Source organism: Pyxicephalus adspersus, chromosome 2, assembly GCF_032062135.1.
Source record: "Pyxicephalus adspersus chromosome 2, UCB_Pads_2.0, whole genome shotgun sequence".
In the NCBI taxonomy this organism is placed as follows: domain Eukaryota; kingdom Metazoa; phylum Chordata; class Amphibia; order Anura; family Pyxicephalidae; genus Pyxicephalus; species Pyxicephalus adspersus.
In genome coordinates this window covers 86238943-86254890 of record NC_092859.1, presented here as the reverse complement: position 1 = coordinate 86254890, position 15948 = coordinate 86238943, and the positions used below count along the sequence as shown (strand labels likewise).

Here is a 15948-nt window from a genome sequence, read left to right as displayed (position 1 = left end):
TTATATATTAGTGTATATATAATATAATCTCTCCTCCTATTGTGTGAGACTTCCCATTGTGTGAGACTTCCCCCACCTCCTAGATTGTAAGCTCTTCGGGGCAGTGTCCTCTCCTTCTGTATCACTGTTTGTATTCGTCTGTCATTTACAACCCCGATTTAATTTACAGTGCTGGGTAATATGTCGGTGCTATATAAATACTGTTTATTATTATTAATAATAATACATTATAATAATATAATGTAATATAACATAATAAATTATAATACCCAAAATGCCAGTAAAAATCATTTTATCCAAGACACCAGCAGGAAACTTTGCATTATATATAAAGCAGTAATGCATCAATACAGTAATACATGGAGAAGAAAGAAATGGTAATGCCAAAACATATAAGAGAGAAGAACCCTCCAATAGAAATCTAGAAATGATACATATTATCTGCAGCTACTGTTATGTAGAGGAATAGAAAGATGAAATCACAGTGTTTCTTAGAAAGTTAGAGATGAGTGTGGAGCAGCCATTCGTTACCCAATTCATTTTCCTGAGCAGACAGAAGGAGTCCTCAGAGTTGTCGGTGATCCTCCCAGACACACACACTGCACACACTGCACACACTGGACACACTGCACACACAGGACATGTCGATCCTCAGGAATCACTTTTTCAGTACTGCCCTAGTCTGCTGAGCTCCAGCCCAGCCCTCTGCTAGCAACCCAAAGGGACGCCACCTAGTGACAGTTCTGCAGCATGCACAGCAAGTCTGCCCCTGCACACTACACTAGCAGCAGACACAAGAGGCTTTTGTGAGCAGGAGGGGAGGGTCAGCCATACAGGAAACATCCCTTCCCTGTTAGATTACTGTCATGTTGTCATGTGTGCCTGAACTTGTCAAGAGATGTTCATGCATGTTAATAGGAAGGCATGGAGATCGTCTTGTCAGTGCTATCCAGTGTTCTAAGTGGATTACTATCACTTAACAGGTACAAACACAACTGATTCATCATCCATCACTGCAAAAACTGGGGTGTACTTACAAATGAATGAAACAGCATTTTTCTTGATTCACCCAGATCAGCTTTACATTCACATTGGGGCCATTCCTCCTATAGTGGCAAATTAAGAAATTGTGATCAGACAGATTCTTTGTTTATTGCAGAAGGGACAGGCAATGTCTGGTGTGCTAAAAAACAAGCTTACCTGCCTGTGCACACTTTCTTTAGTGCACGTATCCATTTTACTTTAAACAGATCTGCCTATACAATGTATGCAAGCATTTGAATAAAATCCATTATAGCTGTCACTGGCATTGACATTTTATAGAGAATTGTAAGGTCCCCATACAGAATAGATAGTTTTGGGATAAATAGTGGAGTACTACAAATCTTTCAATAAAACATTCCTTTATTTACACAATTATTATTATTAGAACTACAGATACAACATCCAATTGTTCCAAAATAACATGGTGTCATGCACAATCTAAAATTATTGTTGACAAAATAACGGTATACCCATCACTTAGCCATAAAACAACATGGTGACGCATTTCACGGAAAGCCCGGCTTCATCAGACCATATATTAACATTACGATTGACCACCTTTTCCCAATAAAAACTCCCCTCTCACCTCCCTGTTCCGTCTGAACGGAACGTTACGCCATCAGGAGGAATCCAGGAAAGGAAATATATAAGTATGGCAACAATTTTCCCATTGGTCCTCCGTCTGCGTACGGCGTACACATGGGATGTAGCAAGAAACCCTAAGTAAGGGAGGGCAAAGAAAACTTTAAACATGTTATTGCTGCAAATTAAAAAAAAAACGTAGAATCTCTGTTCAGGAAAACATTCAATCTGTAGTGTTTGATGAAGGTGTTGGGAGTCTTCCAACCGGCCACTTTACAAATAGTCTCTGTGTAAACTTTTGCATAGGATGCCCATGAGGTTGAAATGCCCCTCGTTGAGTGGACTCTCACTTTCTGTGGGGGACGTAGCCCCATAAGGGAAAAGGCATTTTTTATTGTCTCCAAGATCCAAAAAGAGATGATCCTTGCCGAGGCCTCTTGACCCCCTCTTTGATCTACTAGGAAACAAACATCTGTCTGTTATCTGTCTTCCTAAACCCTTTAGTTCTCTGAACATATGTGGTAATTATCTGGACAATGTCTAGTTTACTTGAGTCATCCTTTTTAGCCATTTCATGTGGAAGGCTGAGGACACCTTTGGAAGGAACTGTGGAGGGGGCTGCAAATACACCCCTTCCGGTGAGACAGAATATTAAGGCTTTCTAATTGAGAGATATTGCAATTCCGATACCCTCCGGGCAGATTTAATGGCCGTCAGTAACATCGCTTTCCATGTCAGTTTGTCCATTGAACAAACTTCTATTGGATGGACGCGAGAGAGCAAAAGGGCTTTGAGCACTAAAGAGAAGTCCCAAGATGGAAAAAGGTCTTACTGGCGGCCTGAACTTTACTGCCACTTTTAGGAACTGTTGGATCAGTGCATCTTCTGCCCATTTCGTTAAAGTTAGGGCTGATAAGGCAGACACCTGTACCTTTATGGTATTACAGCTAAGACCCTTCTCTAGTTCAGACCGCAAGAACTGAGCTGCTGTAGGCTCTGTGGCGGAGAAACATTTTCCTGAGACATTATTAGGAACTTTTACCATATTTTAAATGTAGGTTTTATTGGTTGTAGTTTTCCTAGCCTTTAAGAGAGTGTCTGTTACTTTCTCAGACATACCTGCTGCTAAATACCTCTTCTTTTCAATAGAAAGGCATTCAGCCTCCAATGTAGGGGGCGAGGTTTGAACCAAGTCCCCTGTACTAACAAATCCCTCTGATCTGGCAGAGGCCAAGGGGAAGACATCAGCATCTGAGTCATCAGGGTGAGCCAGGACCTTCTCGACCAATATGGTAGTATCACTATCGCTTGGTTCGCTTCTGCCCTTATTTTTAGGAGGACCCTCATAATCAATGGTATCAGCGGAAAAACATACAGAAGAGGAAAGTTCCATCTGATGGAGAACGCATCCTGAGCCCACGCCTGTACAGGACCTTGTACAGAACCTTGGGAGCTGTGCCTTGTTGGGTGATGCCATCAAGTCTATTACTGGTGTTCCCCACTGTTAGAAAATTGGGAATAGGTATTTTGGGCTTATTTTGGGCCAATTGATTCTGTTTCCCTGGGGGGTATACTGCGGTCAGATCTAGCAGATGTCGTTCTGCCCATCCAAAGATGGGCAGAACGACATCAGGGCGACAACAGGTTAACATACGATACCACGGCCATTCTGGCCATTTAATGACTTTATATGTGAACTGGTAAACTATATTCTAACACATATTTACTTCATATTTAATGACTCCCATTACCTCTAGGTTCAGGGAGTTGCGATGGGAACTACATGTGCCCCATCGAATGCTAACATGTACCTGTGGAGTTGGAAGACAGACCTTTTCACTGAGCCGGCTTTGTCCTTATATGTAGATTGTATCATGGGTTGGTATCGTTATTTGAACGATATACTGATCCTATGGGATGGAGAGCAGGAATATCTACAAAAATCCTTTGAGATGATTACCATAGAGAATAAATATAATCTAAAATTTACAATGGAATCTAATTTATATGAAGTCGCCTTCCTAGATTTATTAATATACAAGGACTAAGTTAATATGTTACAGGCTAAATTATACCGGAAAAGTACAGCAGGGAATACAGTCTTTATTGCTCAAAGTTCATATCCTCGTCATTTCATCAATAATATACCAATTGGCCAATATTTAAAGGGTACGAAGGAATTGCTTGGATGAGACTTGATTTAAAGTGGCTGCAGGTCAACTTAGAGATGGATTACTAGGGAGAGAATAAAGTAGGAAGTGTTTAAAAAAAAAAAATTGGATGTCTATATGCATACATGAATATTATATGTTGAAAACTTTGTTTAGCTCTCTTTTCCCGAGGGGGAGGATGGGTTGCCAAGAATTGCAGTGTCTTAAAGAACATTTGCTCTAGGGCTACCCATTGTTTATTATGTTGATGTAGTATTTAAAAACCCCCCAACCCACTTGCTTAGTAAGGATCTGCTGAGTCTGGGAGATCTGTTACACCATAAAAAATTCAAAGATGAAAGAGAAGAGGGTTCAAAAATAGGAGCTCTAGATCTGCACCAGCAAACTTTGAAAAAGATCTTGGCAGTATGTTCATTTTAAAGATGTTGATGCGACCAACCAGGAAAAAAGTGGATTTGTCACATCTGTTCAAGTCCAACTGTAGTCCACATAGTAAGGGTTGGAAAAGCCATTTGAGGGCCCTTCTGCTAGTATGCAGATTTACCTGAGCAACGGAATGTATCAAGAGGGGGATTTCAAGAAAAAGAAAATGTGTGAAAGTCTGTCAAACACCAATCAAGAAAATACTCTGGTGTGGACCGTCATGTTGATATGAATAGAAATTTTAAACAGGGTGTTTATACCCCACCTCTCAGACTGTAAGCTCTTCTGGGCAAGGGCCTCTCCTCTTCCTGTGTCATTGTTTGCATCTGTCGGAAATTCTTATTTAATGTACAGCACGGTGTAATATGTTCACGCTAAATAAATACAGTTTATTAATAATCACCAGGGTAACAGTCCATGTAGATATGTCCTTTCAGGAGCTTACCAAATAATATGACAGGGTGGGAGCTGCTTTTTTGTGGTTTTTAAATAATAGCTTTCTTTATGAAATGGACGCTAGAGGAGTATATTTTACATGGTCAGTTTTTCTCTCTGCTACTAGGTTAGGTAAAAGTACAAACACATGCATTTTGGTGACTCANCACAGCGGATTAATGCTTGTTTAGGGACTCATTGTTAAATTTGGTTTTATGTTTCCTTAATTTCTAAAGGGATAAAACACAAAAACTACCCTAGCATGTTTTCTGTTATAAAAGAGGATTAATATCCTATGATGTACAGGTATTTATATGGACCTTCTAGTATATGGCAGGTATTGAATGACAGCTGCCATAATCAGGAAATCAGGGTGTTGAGCTCTGGGTGTTGGCAGTAGCTGTAAGTATTTTTCAGGTAATCCCTGCTTTAATTCATTTCAATTTTCTCTTTTCTATGTTAGGAAGTTTTATTTTCTAAGTTTAGAAAAATGCTTTGTAGGCAGCTTCAGGCATATATTCTTTATGATAAAAGACAAACATTTGTGACAGTTGGCTACTTATATCGGTCTGGTGAAATCAGAACATCTTTTGCTTTGACCCAAGCAAGGTTTATAAATTAAAATATTTGGTAAAGTATAAAGCTACTGATCACAGCCCAGTGTTGTGGAGGGGAGAGGACTGTGTGTTAATTAAAAAAAAAGAGCTAAAAATAAATGATTGAATTACATAAATTTGGGTAGATCCAGGCCTGCATTTATTCCTATATTCATGTAACTTTTTTGCCAAATGATTATCTGAGATCTTTTTGTTGATGTGACAATGTGTAGTTACCTGTAGTTAGCCATGTCTTTATTTATTATGATGATTTGTTATGATCATATACAGGTTTAACACCTTTAGAAAGATGTTACTTTGAGATTCAGCTCTTGCAGATGACTATTGCTTCTTTAATATTTTACTGTAAGAATATGTTTATTATGGCTGTTGTCCAAGTTGTCCTTTTTTCCAAGACAATCAGATTTGGCTGAACTTTAGTTTAACCTAAATAAATATCTTCTATTCTTTCCACTGAACACCCTAATCCTGAGTCCCTATTTGCCACAAAGTGAGCTACAATATGTAATTTGGAAAAAAAAGGGTGGGGGGGAGGGGTAACTTAACTGAATGGTAATTTACTAGTGCTACCAAATATATTAAAAGAAACATAGCATCAATTTAAACTAATACAATAAATAAGCAATGTTGCCTATTGCAAAGGATGGTTTAAGAGCTCAACATACACACGGAGAATTTGTAACCTAGGAATATGGGTCTAAAAGGTGTGGAAAAGAATGACTAGGATACATACCTTTCCAAATGTAAGTCCTTCCACGTTCATCTGGAACCCTCACACTGACCTGGTTTACAAGGCACAGACTACTCAGTTTTTCATCTCCTATATTTATATTTTTCAAAAGCACAGGTTCATTTTACATTAAAGTTTCATTTTTATTTCAAAGGAATAGGTTTATTTAAATACCAAGTGTATAAGTATCTACATTATTCAGTTTATCAGGCTCTGATTCAAAACATGTGTTGACCATGAACATACTGAGGTAAAGAGAAGAGTGAGCAGAAGATTGACCTCAGTGTACTCCTTCTCTTCCACTGGCCAATCACCAGGCTGAGGGTGTATAAGCTTTACTACTGCAGTGGTCAAGCGTCAAACTATATCTCTGGCAGGGGTGTCTGGATTATAAAACTGGATAAAAATCTTTTGATAGGTCACATAAAGTTTTCTATGTATTGACCCCTTTCCAGGGATATCGCATCTTACATATTGCCACAACTGCTACTATGTAGATATAAACTGCTCCCATATATATTAAATTATATTATGTATTTATATGTAATTGTGCTATATAGGTAATGGGATACCATCAAATTCCTCATCATTTTTATTATGCTAGATCACTAAATTCCCACAGGAAGTTCCCACACAGTGCTGGATTTATGTAGTAAACAAGTCATGTGCCATAATTATTCTCTTTGGGAATCTGCTAGGCTCATGCATCTAAATTACATTTTTAACATCACAGTCATCTTCCTTGATTATCTTGCTTTCTAGCCCAGGAAATGATGCTATTAAAAGTAAAAGTGTATTCCTTATTCAAAGCAAAGGAACAAAAATCAAGGTAGCTTAAAATACAATAAATACAAGTGTGGTTCTACAACTTTAGACAAGAAAAAGCTTTCACAATGAGAGAGGACATATAATGTACATTGTTCACCTACAGTTGTTTTGGCACTTTCTGGGTGGCAGAAGATGTTCTTGGTTTTAGCAGACAAAGAGGAGTTTATAAGAAGTGTGCCAGGATTGGATTTAAAGTTGTTTGCAGCAGTAAGAAGTTTTTATGTTTGTTTAATTTAACTCAGTTTATTTCTGTATTTAAATACAGAAAAATAACACAATATTACTACTTTAAAAAACACAAATTGTGGGAAGTTGCTGCGTGGATTCAACTAAATGGAATGTATACAAGGTGGCCTCTCTTTTTAGTCAGTTGAACAGCTTTAAAGTCTTCTGAAATGCTTATTAGTTTTGAAGTATTTACTTTTCTTGCACTGCCAGGAAGCTGTTCAGAATACTGAAAACCTGTTTGGAACATCTGCCAACATCATGCATGCTGCTTCACACAGTCCTAAAATACAGTATGTATTATAGAAACTACAGGCTGTTTAAAATTAGGATGAATATATATACCTTCTATATTTATTTTTCAGGTAATCCCTGCTTTAATTAATTTCAATCTTCTCTTTTCTATGTTTGGAAGTTTTATTTTCTAAGTTTAGAAAAATGCTTTGTAGGCAGCTTCAGGCATATATTCTTTATGATAAAGGACAAACATCTGTGACGGTTGCCTACTTATGTCTGTCTGGTGAAATCAGAACATCTTTTGCTTTGACCCAAGCAAGGTTTATAAATTAAAATATTTGGTTAAAGTATAAAGTTACTGATCAAAGCCCAAGGTTGTGGAGGAAAGAGGACTGTGTCTTCATTTAAAACAAGAGCTAAAAATAAATGATTGAATTGCATACATTTCTCATCCTATTTACCACAAGCTACAATATGTAATTTGGGAAAGGGGGGGGTAACTCAACTGAATGGTAATTTACCAGTGCTACAAAATATATACAAACTATATAAAAAGAAACATAGCACCAATTTAAACTAATACAATAAATAAGCAATGTTGCCCATTGCAAATTATGCTTTCAGAGCTCAACATACACAACATAAGTTTGAATATACATAAATATTCAAATGGTACTGAAGGGTAAAATATATTGTATGCCACTGGAAGAGCTGTAAGAACAAAAGGGTATGGCTGCAAGGACAGAGTCTTTCAAAAAAAATCAACAGGAAAGGGTGTGACAGAGGAACAGTATTAAATAAGATTTGGAGGAAGCAGTTGAATGAATAGGAGGCAAACTAAGAGATAGCATTTTCACGGATACTGATCAAATGCCGGAACTGAAATAGAAAAAGGGGATCCACTGGGTAAAAAGCATAGAAGATCCAGAATAAAAAGAAGAAAACAGAAACGTTGGCTTGTGACTTTGCTCTGAAGGAGTTTATTGGCCATCTATGTGAAAGATCTTTCACTTGTGCAAGGTCAAAAGTTGAATTGAAGTGGCTCAAAAAGACAGTTGGAGTTAAAAAAAATAATTCTGTCTTTTTTAAATCAGGAACTTAAGTAAGGGGAGATGAGAAGGGAGATTAACTGTAGCTAAAGAGTAGGAAGACATAGTTTAGCTTTGTAATGAAGGAAGTTACTTTTGAGAGCAGAAACTTACAAACTTCTTGAACAATGTGGCATTGCTTTGGGACTGGAAGAAGGTAGGGGCAGTTTTATTTGGAATCAATATTAAAGTGCAGTTATACAAGGTAAACTTGTATTTAGGAGGCAGAGTAGTCTGGAGATGTAATTAATCGCTGCATCTACATTATACAGTCCGACAGCATAATTTTTGTACAGTATTTTAGTGTTACTAAAACTATATAATATGCAATCAATTCCATTTTTATCCCATTTGAAAGGGGCTTGTACTACAGAAACACCAGGTGAATGCATAGTACATGATCACCTTTAGACAAAGGAGTCAAAGAAAATGGAATAGTTTTGGCTAAGGAAAAATTTTGTTTAGGGAACATGGTCAAAGCACTGAATGTTAATCTACTGGCTAAACTACAGGTTGTTTACATTCATCCACCTACTTCTTGACCCAATGTCCCTGCCAGGACATTGGTTCCCTTCCATCTACCTACCCTGGAGGGATGTAAGTGCACAAACCAGAGGTGATCCAAATCAGTAGGACAATTTAGGGAGATGGGAGCTACATCTGCTAGGAGGCTGGGGAGAAAGAGCAAGTACATCTTGCTTGAATGTTCATTGACCTAAAATAGCTTAACAAAATCAGGTATGTCTTTGGTTAAGCATATAAGAGATAGATAGGGATATGTTTGTAGGTACTATGTGACAGTGGCAGAGATCTTTGCACAACCTTTCTAAAAATGAATTGAGCCAATAGAATCTTTCCTGGTAAATTACTATTGTTTTACCTTAAGACAAGGCATTGCAGTCATCAGCTAAATTTTCCCACTCTTTTATAAAAAGAAATATCCACATCTTTTATAGCAATAAACACCTAGCTGTAAGTAACAAAAAGAGCATTTACACACATTATGCATTAAACAATACATGACGTGTTTAACATTCACCTGAAGGCAAGATCTCCCTGCTAAACCTCCGACAGGTGTAATAGTTCTTATTTATTGTTAATTTAAAACCCTGGAAAAGTGCATTGAAATCAGTAGTGTCAGGGGAAAAAAACAAAGAAAAAAAGAACTCATTGGTTATTACAAAAAAAATCTATTAATACCAAAATGATTGACAAAATGTTTCCTAAAAAAATATAACCAAAACCACAACATTTTTTAAACAACTACTCATTGCAGGGAGTACGTCATACTAAATAAACATCCTAATTATGTGACAATTTAAAAGGCAGCTGTAAATAATCAAAATGCAGAGTATAAAGATGTTGATCTTTGTAATTTATAGCAGTAATAATATTTAGCCAATAGAATATATTTGTGGCAAGTTTATATGTACAGAAGGCAAACAACTAACAAATGTCTTCAACAGTATATAGTTATTACTATTGTAGATATCTTATCATGAGAATTATGTATTAATAATTCAGTTATGATATTGTAGATTTCACATTTTAAATATGTGTCAGTTACTAAGTCAAATAGTACCTATGCTGTGGCTTAGATAATAGTGGAAATTGCCAGGGCAGGACTGACAACACAAACTGCTGTGTTTTGAGTGCAGTGCAATCACAGGTCCTTGCAGAGTACTGTAGGGGAAATGTCCTTGTATTCTCCATGATTATCCACATGTGTGTTATATATGAAATGCTTTATTTTTTCACATAAAGCAGTGTATGGTTAATATGAATCTGGAGCTCCATCTGCTGGATAGATATGAAAATACAAAAAATGTATTTGCATTATTTCACATTATTATTAATAAACAGGATTTATATAGCGCCAACATATTATGCAGCGCTGTACATTAAATAGGGGTTGCAAATGACAGACAGGGTCCTCTCCTCCTGTATCACTGTCTGTATTAGTCTGTCATTTGCAACCCCTATTTAATGTACAGCACTGCGTAATATGTTGGCACTATATAAATCCTGTTTAATATTATATATTATAATAATGTGCTATGGTTTGTAAAGCTTAAACTGGAGTATTACTACTGTGATGCCATCATAGCTGTTAATCTGACAAGCCCTAAGAGAACCCCCAAAAAAATTACAGGCCATATTAGGCAGAGATTAAGTACACCTGTGACAATACTTGGTGGCACCAATACACATGGAACACACAGACTAAGATCAAACCAGACTAAACATGAAGTCTATTTAAAACAATTCCAATTTTCCAGCAAAAAAGGCATAATGCAATAATCCTATTGTAAAACATAATTGTCCTGAGGATTTATTATACAACCAACACTCAGGTGGTAAAACCTCATGGAATTTCAGCATACCTGTACCTCTAAGTATAAAATATATTTAAACTGAGCAAATATTGTAGAAAAATAAGGATTTCTGAGGTATATATGCTCACTTACCATATGTTTCAAAAAGCATAATACAATCAACTGCCCAAATAAGTGCTGTTAACAAACCACAAAAGGACTTCTGTTGTAGTTAAATATATGGGGCATAAATCTATACCCACAACATCTCCTACCTTATCAAATAGGATCATACTGAAAACGTATGTTTTCACACAGCAAATCATGCATTCCAGATAAAAGAAACACCAGGGTTAACTAGAGGTTCCAGCCAATGCAATTAAGGGGAATGTCCCTACACATCAGACACACCCAAATGGAAGGGAATTAAAGAAAATCAACAAAGTGAGCTGAAGAAAGCTTGCAAAAGACAGCTAAATATTAAGCCTTAGGCTAACCAGGGACAAAAGCAGTGCCCTGAACAGAGATGTCTATTCCTCAAACAGAAAAGCCTTAAGCTTTGCCACTGGGTCTAAAGGAAAGGGAGAGGAACACAGCCGGACCCCCACCATAGCCCTCCTCTGTCTAAGACTGCTTGGTCTATTTTCAGATCTGGGAAAAGCCTTTGGCTGCAAAGGAGAGGGAAGGTACCATAACCAGACAGCTGGGCCCTCAGGGAGTAAATAACAAATTGGGAGATAAATCTTCCCCTGGGGGTGGAAGAATATGAACTAACAGGGGTGTCTTTAGGGAACCCCTTTACCCTGTTGTGTTTCCTATTAGGGGCTGGATCATCCTGAAAGATGTAATGGTAACATTATATTTTATTATACATTTTTCTAGGTAACTCAATGCTTCCAGGAGCAGTTAAGAGGGCAACCCCAAACCTCATATTTTAAAAAAATGTTATCTGTTTTTCAGTTTTGTTTCGCCCTTTTCGACACTTTTATTAAATTCCCTATTTATTAGGTAAAATTGTGCAGAAGACTTGCAAAAGTTATTCAAGTAACATGAAGTGATCTCTCCTTTCCCTTAATTGTTGGTCTGTGCATTTAAAAATTAATTGGGAATAATATAAAGCAGACATTGTTTACTTGGATAGCATATTCCAACATACTAAATAACTGAATAACAAAGGGGTAATAACTTGTAAATTGTATTACTCATATCTGTTCACTTATCCTCTGCGCATTGCCTTTCATGGACAGTCTATATGTACTCCTTCGACCTGGATGTTTAGGATTTTTAAAGGTCTCCAGTGGCAGGTTGGGAGATAAAAGCGCTATTGTGAAGTAGGGAGCACACACCATTTGTCCTGAGATAAATAGATATATTGCTTACCTATTTGATGACCCATGTCTCCCAGCTTCCCTTTGTTTCATTTCTGCTGTCTCTGCCAGTCTCTTCAGGATTCAACATTTTCAGGTGTGTCACATGTCCCTACCATGCATTGTTGTTCCTTCCTCTGACCCATACCTAAGTGTGCAGAGGGCAGACAGAGACACAAACCCAAAAGACTCTTCTCAACTGTAGCTTTAGATGGTAAATATTGGACTCAATATCTGCTGGATAGATATGAATGATAATTGCAACAAAAACAAAAAGGGATACAGTTTATGTTTGAGCTGAACTGCTAATACAAAAATATAAAAGACAAAAATGAACACAGTTTTGTATTTATTAATACACCATTAATGACTCATTCACATAATTCATTCAAATAACTAACAATACTTTATGCAGCAAAAAGTGCACAATGTTCAATTTCTGGCACTTGAACACACATATAACTGAATATGGTATTGTGTGTTAGACATATGTTATGTCTAACATTTCCCTTTTATCCATGTACCTGTAATGCTGCATGTCACTTCCCCTACATCTGTTGGGAAGTGCAGTGCATTGGGATAAAAATGAATATTTAATGCAACACAGACATATAAAAAGAGATATACACCTTTATAAAGGTACATACAGAAAAATGGCAGTCCATTGCACTAATGTATGTAGTGTTTGCTGCCTGTGTGCAATAATATAAACACGCCCTGCTTGTCTTTTCAATGTCCAGTCACATAGTAGATGTGGAAACCTGAATGTTGGACCTGCAGCAAAGATAAAAATCAGATCCTCTTCCCTTTCATACAGGGATGTGGAAGTAACTAAATGGATACATTTTCATATAAAGCAGTTCCTATTTGTGTTCTGTTTATTGTATTGTTTGTCTGGGGCCCAGCTTTTAAAGAATGATCAAGTCCCACTGAAATAACCCAAATATTTAGAAAAGTTACTCTTTACCACACTCCTTATTTCACTGATCTGTCTCTAAATATTAAATAAATGAATCTATATATGAAATCTGAAAAAGTTGTAAGCTTATAATGTATTTCTCACTAAAAAACATCTAACCTTTACAATAATAGCACTTGTTAGTGTGTCCGGTATCAATAAAGTTGTACACATTCAAACACACGGCTGCTTCTCCTACTCCCCTCCTCTGTTGTACATCGGAGAGCGGAAGTGACGTAAACTTTCCCGCTTGGCTTCGCATCCATCTCGGTTGCGAGATCGCGACATTCTTGAGTGTGGCGCGCGAGGCTGCCTGAGGCAGAAGATGGCGGACGGTGTAGACCATATAGATATTTACGCGGACGTAGGCGAAGAGTTTAACCAGGTATGGGGTTGCTGCGAGCTGGCTATGGGGCTGCCCCCGCCTTGGTAGCCGTGGAGGGCTGGGCTTCAGATTGTACAGGGAAGGTTATGGTTTCAGTTGGATGGGGTGGGTTGTGTGTGCGGTGCCTGTGTGGGCCTCATTACACGGGGGCTCAGCAATGTTCCGGAGAATGTTACCGCGGCTTGGCGCTGGCTTTGTGTAGGCCGCGTGTGGAACAGGGCGAAGGCCTAGCATGCCCAGCCCCGCCTCCTCCCCTCCACACCCGGCCTCTCATAAACAATAACATCGCCGTCTGCTAGCCCAGGCTCCTATATCCTGCGTTGTTATATTACTATTTGTGTTATGAACCCATTTCTGAGGATGCATCCTGAGCAATACAATGTGTAAACCAATGACAATATTCTGGCTGCACACAATAATGGCTTCAATGACATTACATTTAAAATAAAACCTAAAGCAGCAACTTGTTATTTCTATCGCCTCTCATTTGTCACCTGTGCCCCATTCACCAGGCTTCTCCTCCTGTAGGTTTATCCCCATGGTGAGGTGATCACTATCGGGGATTATTGCCCCCTATAGGTCGTGGTGTGTCAGTGCGGCCAGCAGTCACCGTATCCCTGGGGATGAGGACTTACCTCTGATAGACGAGTGGCAGCCCAATATGGTGGAAGCACTGGAGTACCCAGCCATGTCGTTGTGTTTTCACATAACGTTATGATTTACCTTAGAGGAGATTTTCTCACATTCATTTGTGTCTACAGGGCAAGTGAAGGGAAATTGCTTGAGCTAGAAACTTTCCTCTTGCACTGAAGCACAATCTTAGTGGGGACACGCTCTTAAAGAGGAAGTACACTCAAAACTCACCCAAAACTTAAAACCACTTGCCTTTAATCCCGCAGAACAGTTGGTTGATCTGTAGGTCTCTTCCTTTGGGTCCCACTTCATCCTGGTATTCGTTTTCTGGCCGGGGCGCCGCCACCTTCTCATCTTACGGTTCCTACTTCCTACGTCACCCGACCCAGGCGCGAGATTGAGTGATGTAGATGGGGGAAAAACTTGCAGATCTCACTGCGCATGCGTGAGAAAAACTGAATTTTTACCTTGCATAAAAGGGTTGTCTACCCTTTTATGAAAAGTGAAAATTCTGAGTTTAGGTATGCTTTAAACAGTTGTCGAGCAGCAGTCCCAGTGGGGATATTTCTCCTTTAGTTCTGGTCTGGTGTCAATGCAGATTTTTAAGTTTTGTTTTCCTGGGAATGAAACTGATCCAGACAGGGGGGGGCTCTCGCCATTTCTGAGGCAGAATAAAGCCAGAGGGTGCTTCTATCTTGTGACATCTACCCCAAAGTTTTTCATTCAAAGTGGAGTAACAATTTTAGTCACCATGAAAATGTTCTGCTACTAATACTAAAATGATCTCTACCTGTGCTCCTATCTTCATCACTGTTCATATAAAGAAACAGACAGTTTATTTCTGCGAACTCTACGGGTCCACTGTACTTTCATTGCTGCAGTAATGAGAAGCAGAAGGTTTATTCTTTTTCTTATCCAGCTTCTGTGCTTAGCCAGTTACAGGGTATTTGGGAATAGTCAAGGACAAAAAAATGTTTTTCTTCAACATATACTGATCGATGGGTGGAGATGGTGTGTGTGTGTGTGTGTGGAACTACTAGTTTTTTTTTTATACAAAAAAAAAAAGCCAAACATATTTTTTATTTTGTATAGTACAAGGAGTGGTTAAAACCACTGTAATTTTTTTGGTCTGACGTCTGTGTCTAATTACAGAGGTTTCACTTCCTGTCTTATAAACTTAACAAGATGTGATGGGATGTCTTTCCAATGTAAGGGAAATCCCCTCTGTTGTCCTTTATTAAAAGATTATCTCTCTATTCCTTTTCTAGTAGGAACTAATCCTTCACCGTTCTGCTAGGGAGATCATTGGTGTCACTTATACTGACCTGAAAATCACAAAATGCTCCAAGAACCCCTAGTAACCTCTAAAGCAGAGGTAGGCAAACTCCAGCCTTGAGGCCAGATATGGCCTAGCCAGTATTCCAGTTCAACTTAACGCTTGTTATTTAATGTTGGATAAGGCCTAATTGAATTGTCGAGTTATCGTGAGTTCTCGCACAGTAACCCCAATTATTATGCCTAAAGAGCAATAGCAACATGCAGTTACCAGTCTCTGGAAGGTTGACTTTGAATGTCGTGTCTTCAACCCCGAATGGACTGAAAAATTATTCTTCGACCTGCGTGGCAACAAAGCCCTGTGTTTAGTGTGCAACGACACCAACAGCACTTTCAAGGGGCATTTCGATGCCAAGAATGCACACACGTACAGAGACTACACCACGGATGAGCAGAAGACTGAGGCTGCTCGCTTGCAGTCATGGTTGGGGAAAAAAACCTTTCCTTTGACACCTGTTTCTTCTGGCCTAGTGTGCCTTCTTGACCTCCTTAAACGGTCTAGTAGTCCAAAAAGTTTGCCGACCCCTGCTCTAGAGGAACCCTGGTTGAAAAACACTAATCTAAAGCATTCAGTA

General features: G+C 38.4%; 2 protein-coding genes across 3 annotated transcripts in view; one reads left to right on the top strand and one right to left on the bottom strand.

Annotated features, from left to right (window-relative positions):
• Nucleotides 1-12248, bottom strand: part of CPM (carboxypeptidase M) — a 45375-nt gene extending 33127 nt beyond the window's left edge. Inside the window, exon 1 of one of the 2 annotated variants that reach the window (XM_072401340.1) lies at nucleotides 12076-12248. Coding sequence is in view for 1 of the 2 variants with exons in the window: in XM_072401339.1 (XP_072257440.1) it covers nucleotides 532-540 (9 nt within the window). In the remaining variant the exon portion in view is untranslated. Of the gene's footprint in view, nucleotides 1-531; nucleotides 743-12075 lie in introns of those variants that run through there. The other variant, XM_072401339.1, reaches the window with a different exon arrangement.
• Nucleotides 12249-13253: 1005 nt separating this feature from the next.
• The window catches only part of CPSF6 (cleavage and polyadenylation specific factor 6), a 19807-nt gene continuing 17112 nt past the window's right edge, over nucleotides 13254-15948 (top strand). The window contains exon 1 of the mRNA XM_072399023.1: nucleotides 13254-13449. Coding sequence (XP_072255124.1) covers nucleotides 13346-13449 — 104 coding nt within the window. The 5' untranslated portion in view covers nucleotides 13254-13345. The remainder of the gene's footprint in view (nucleotides 13450-15948) is intronic.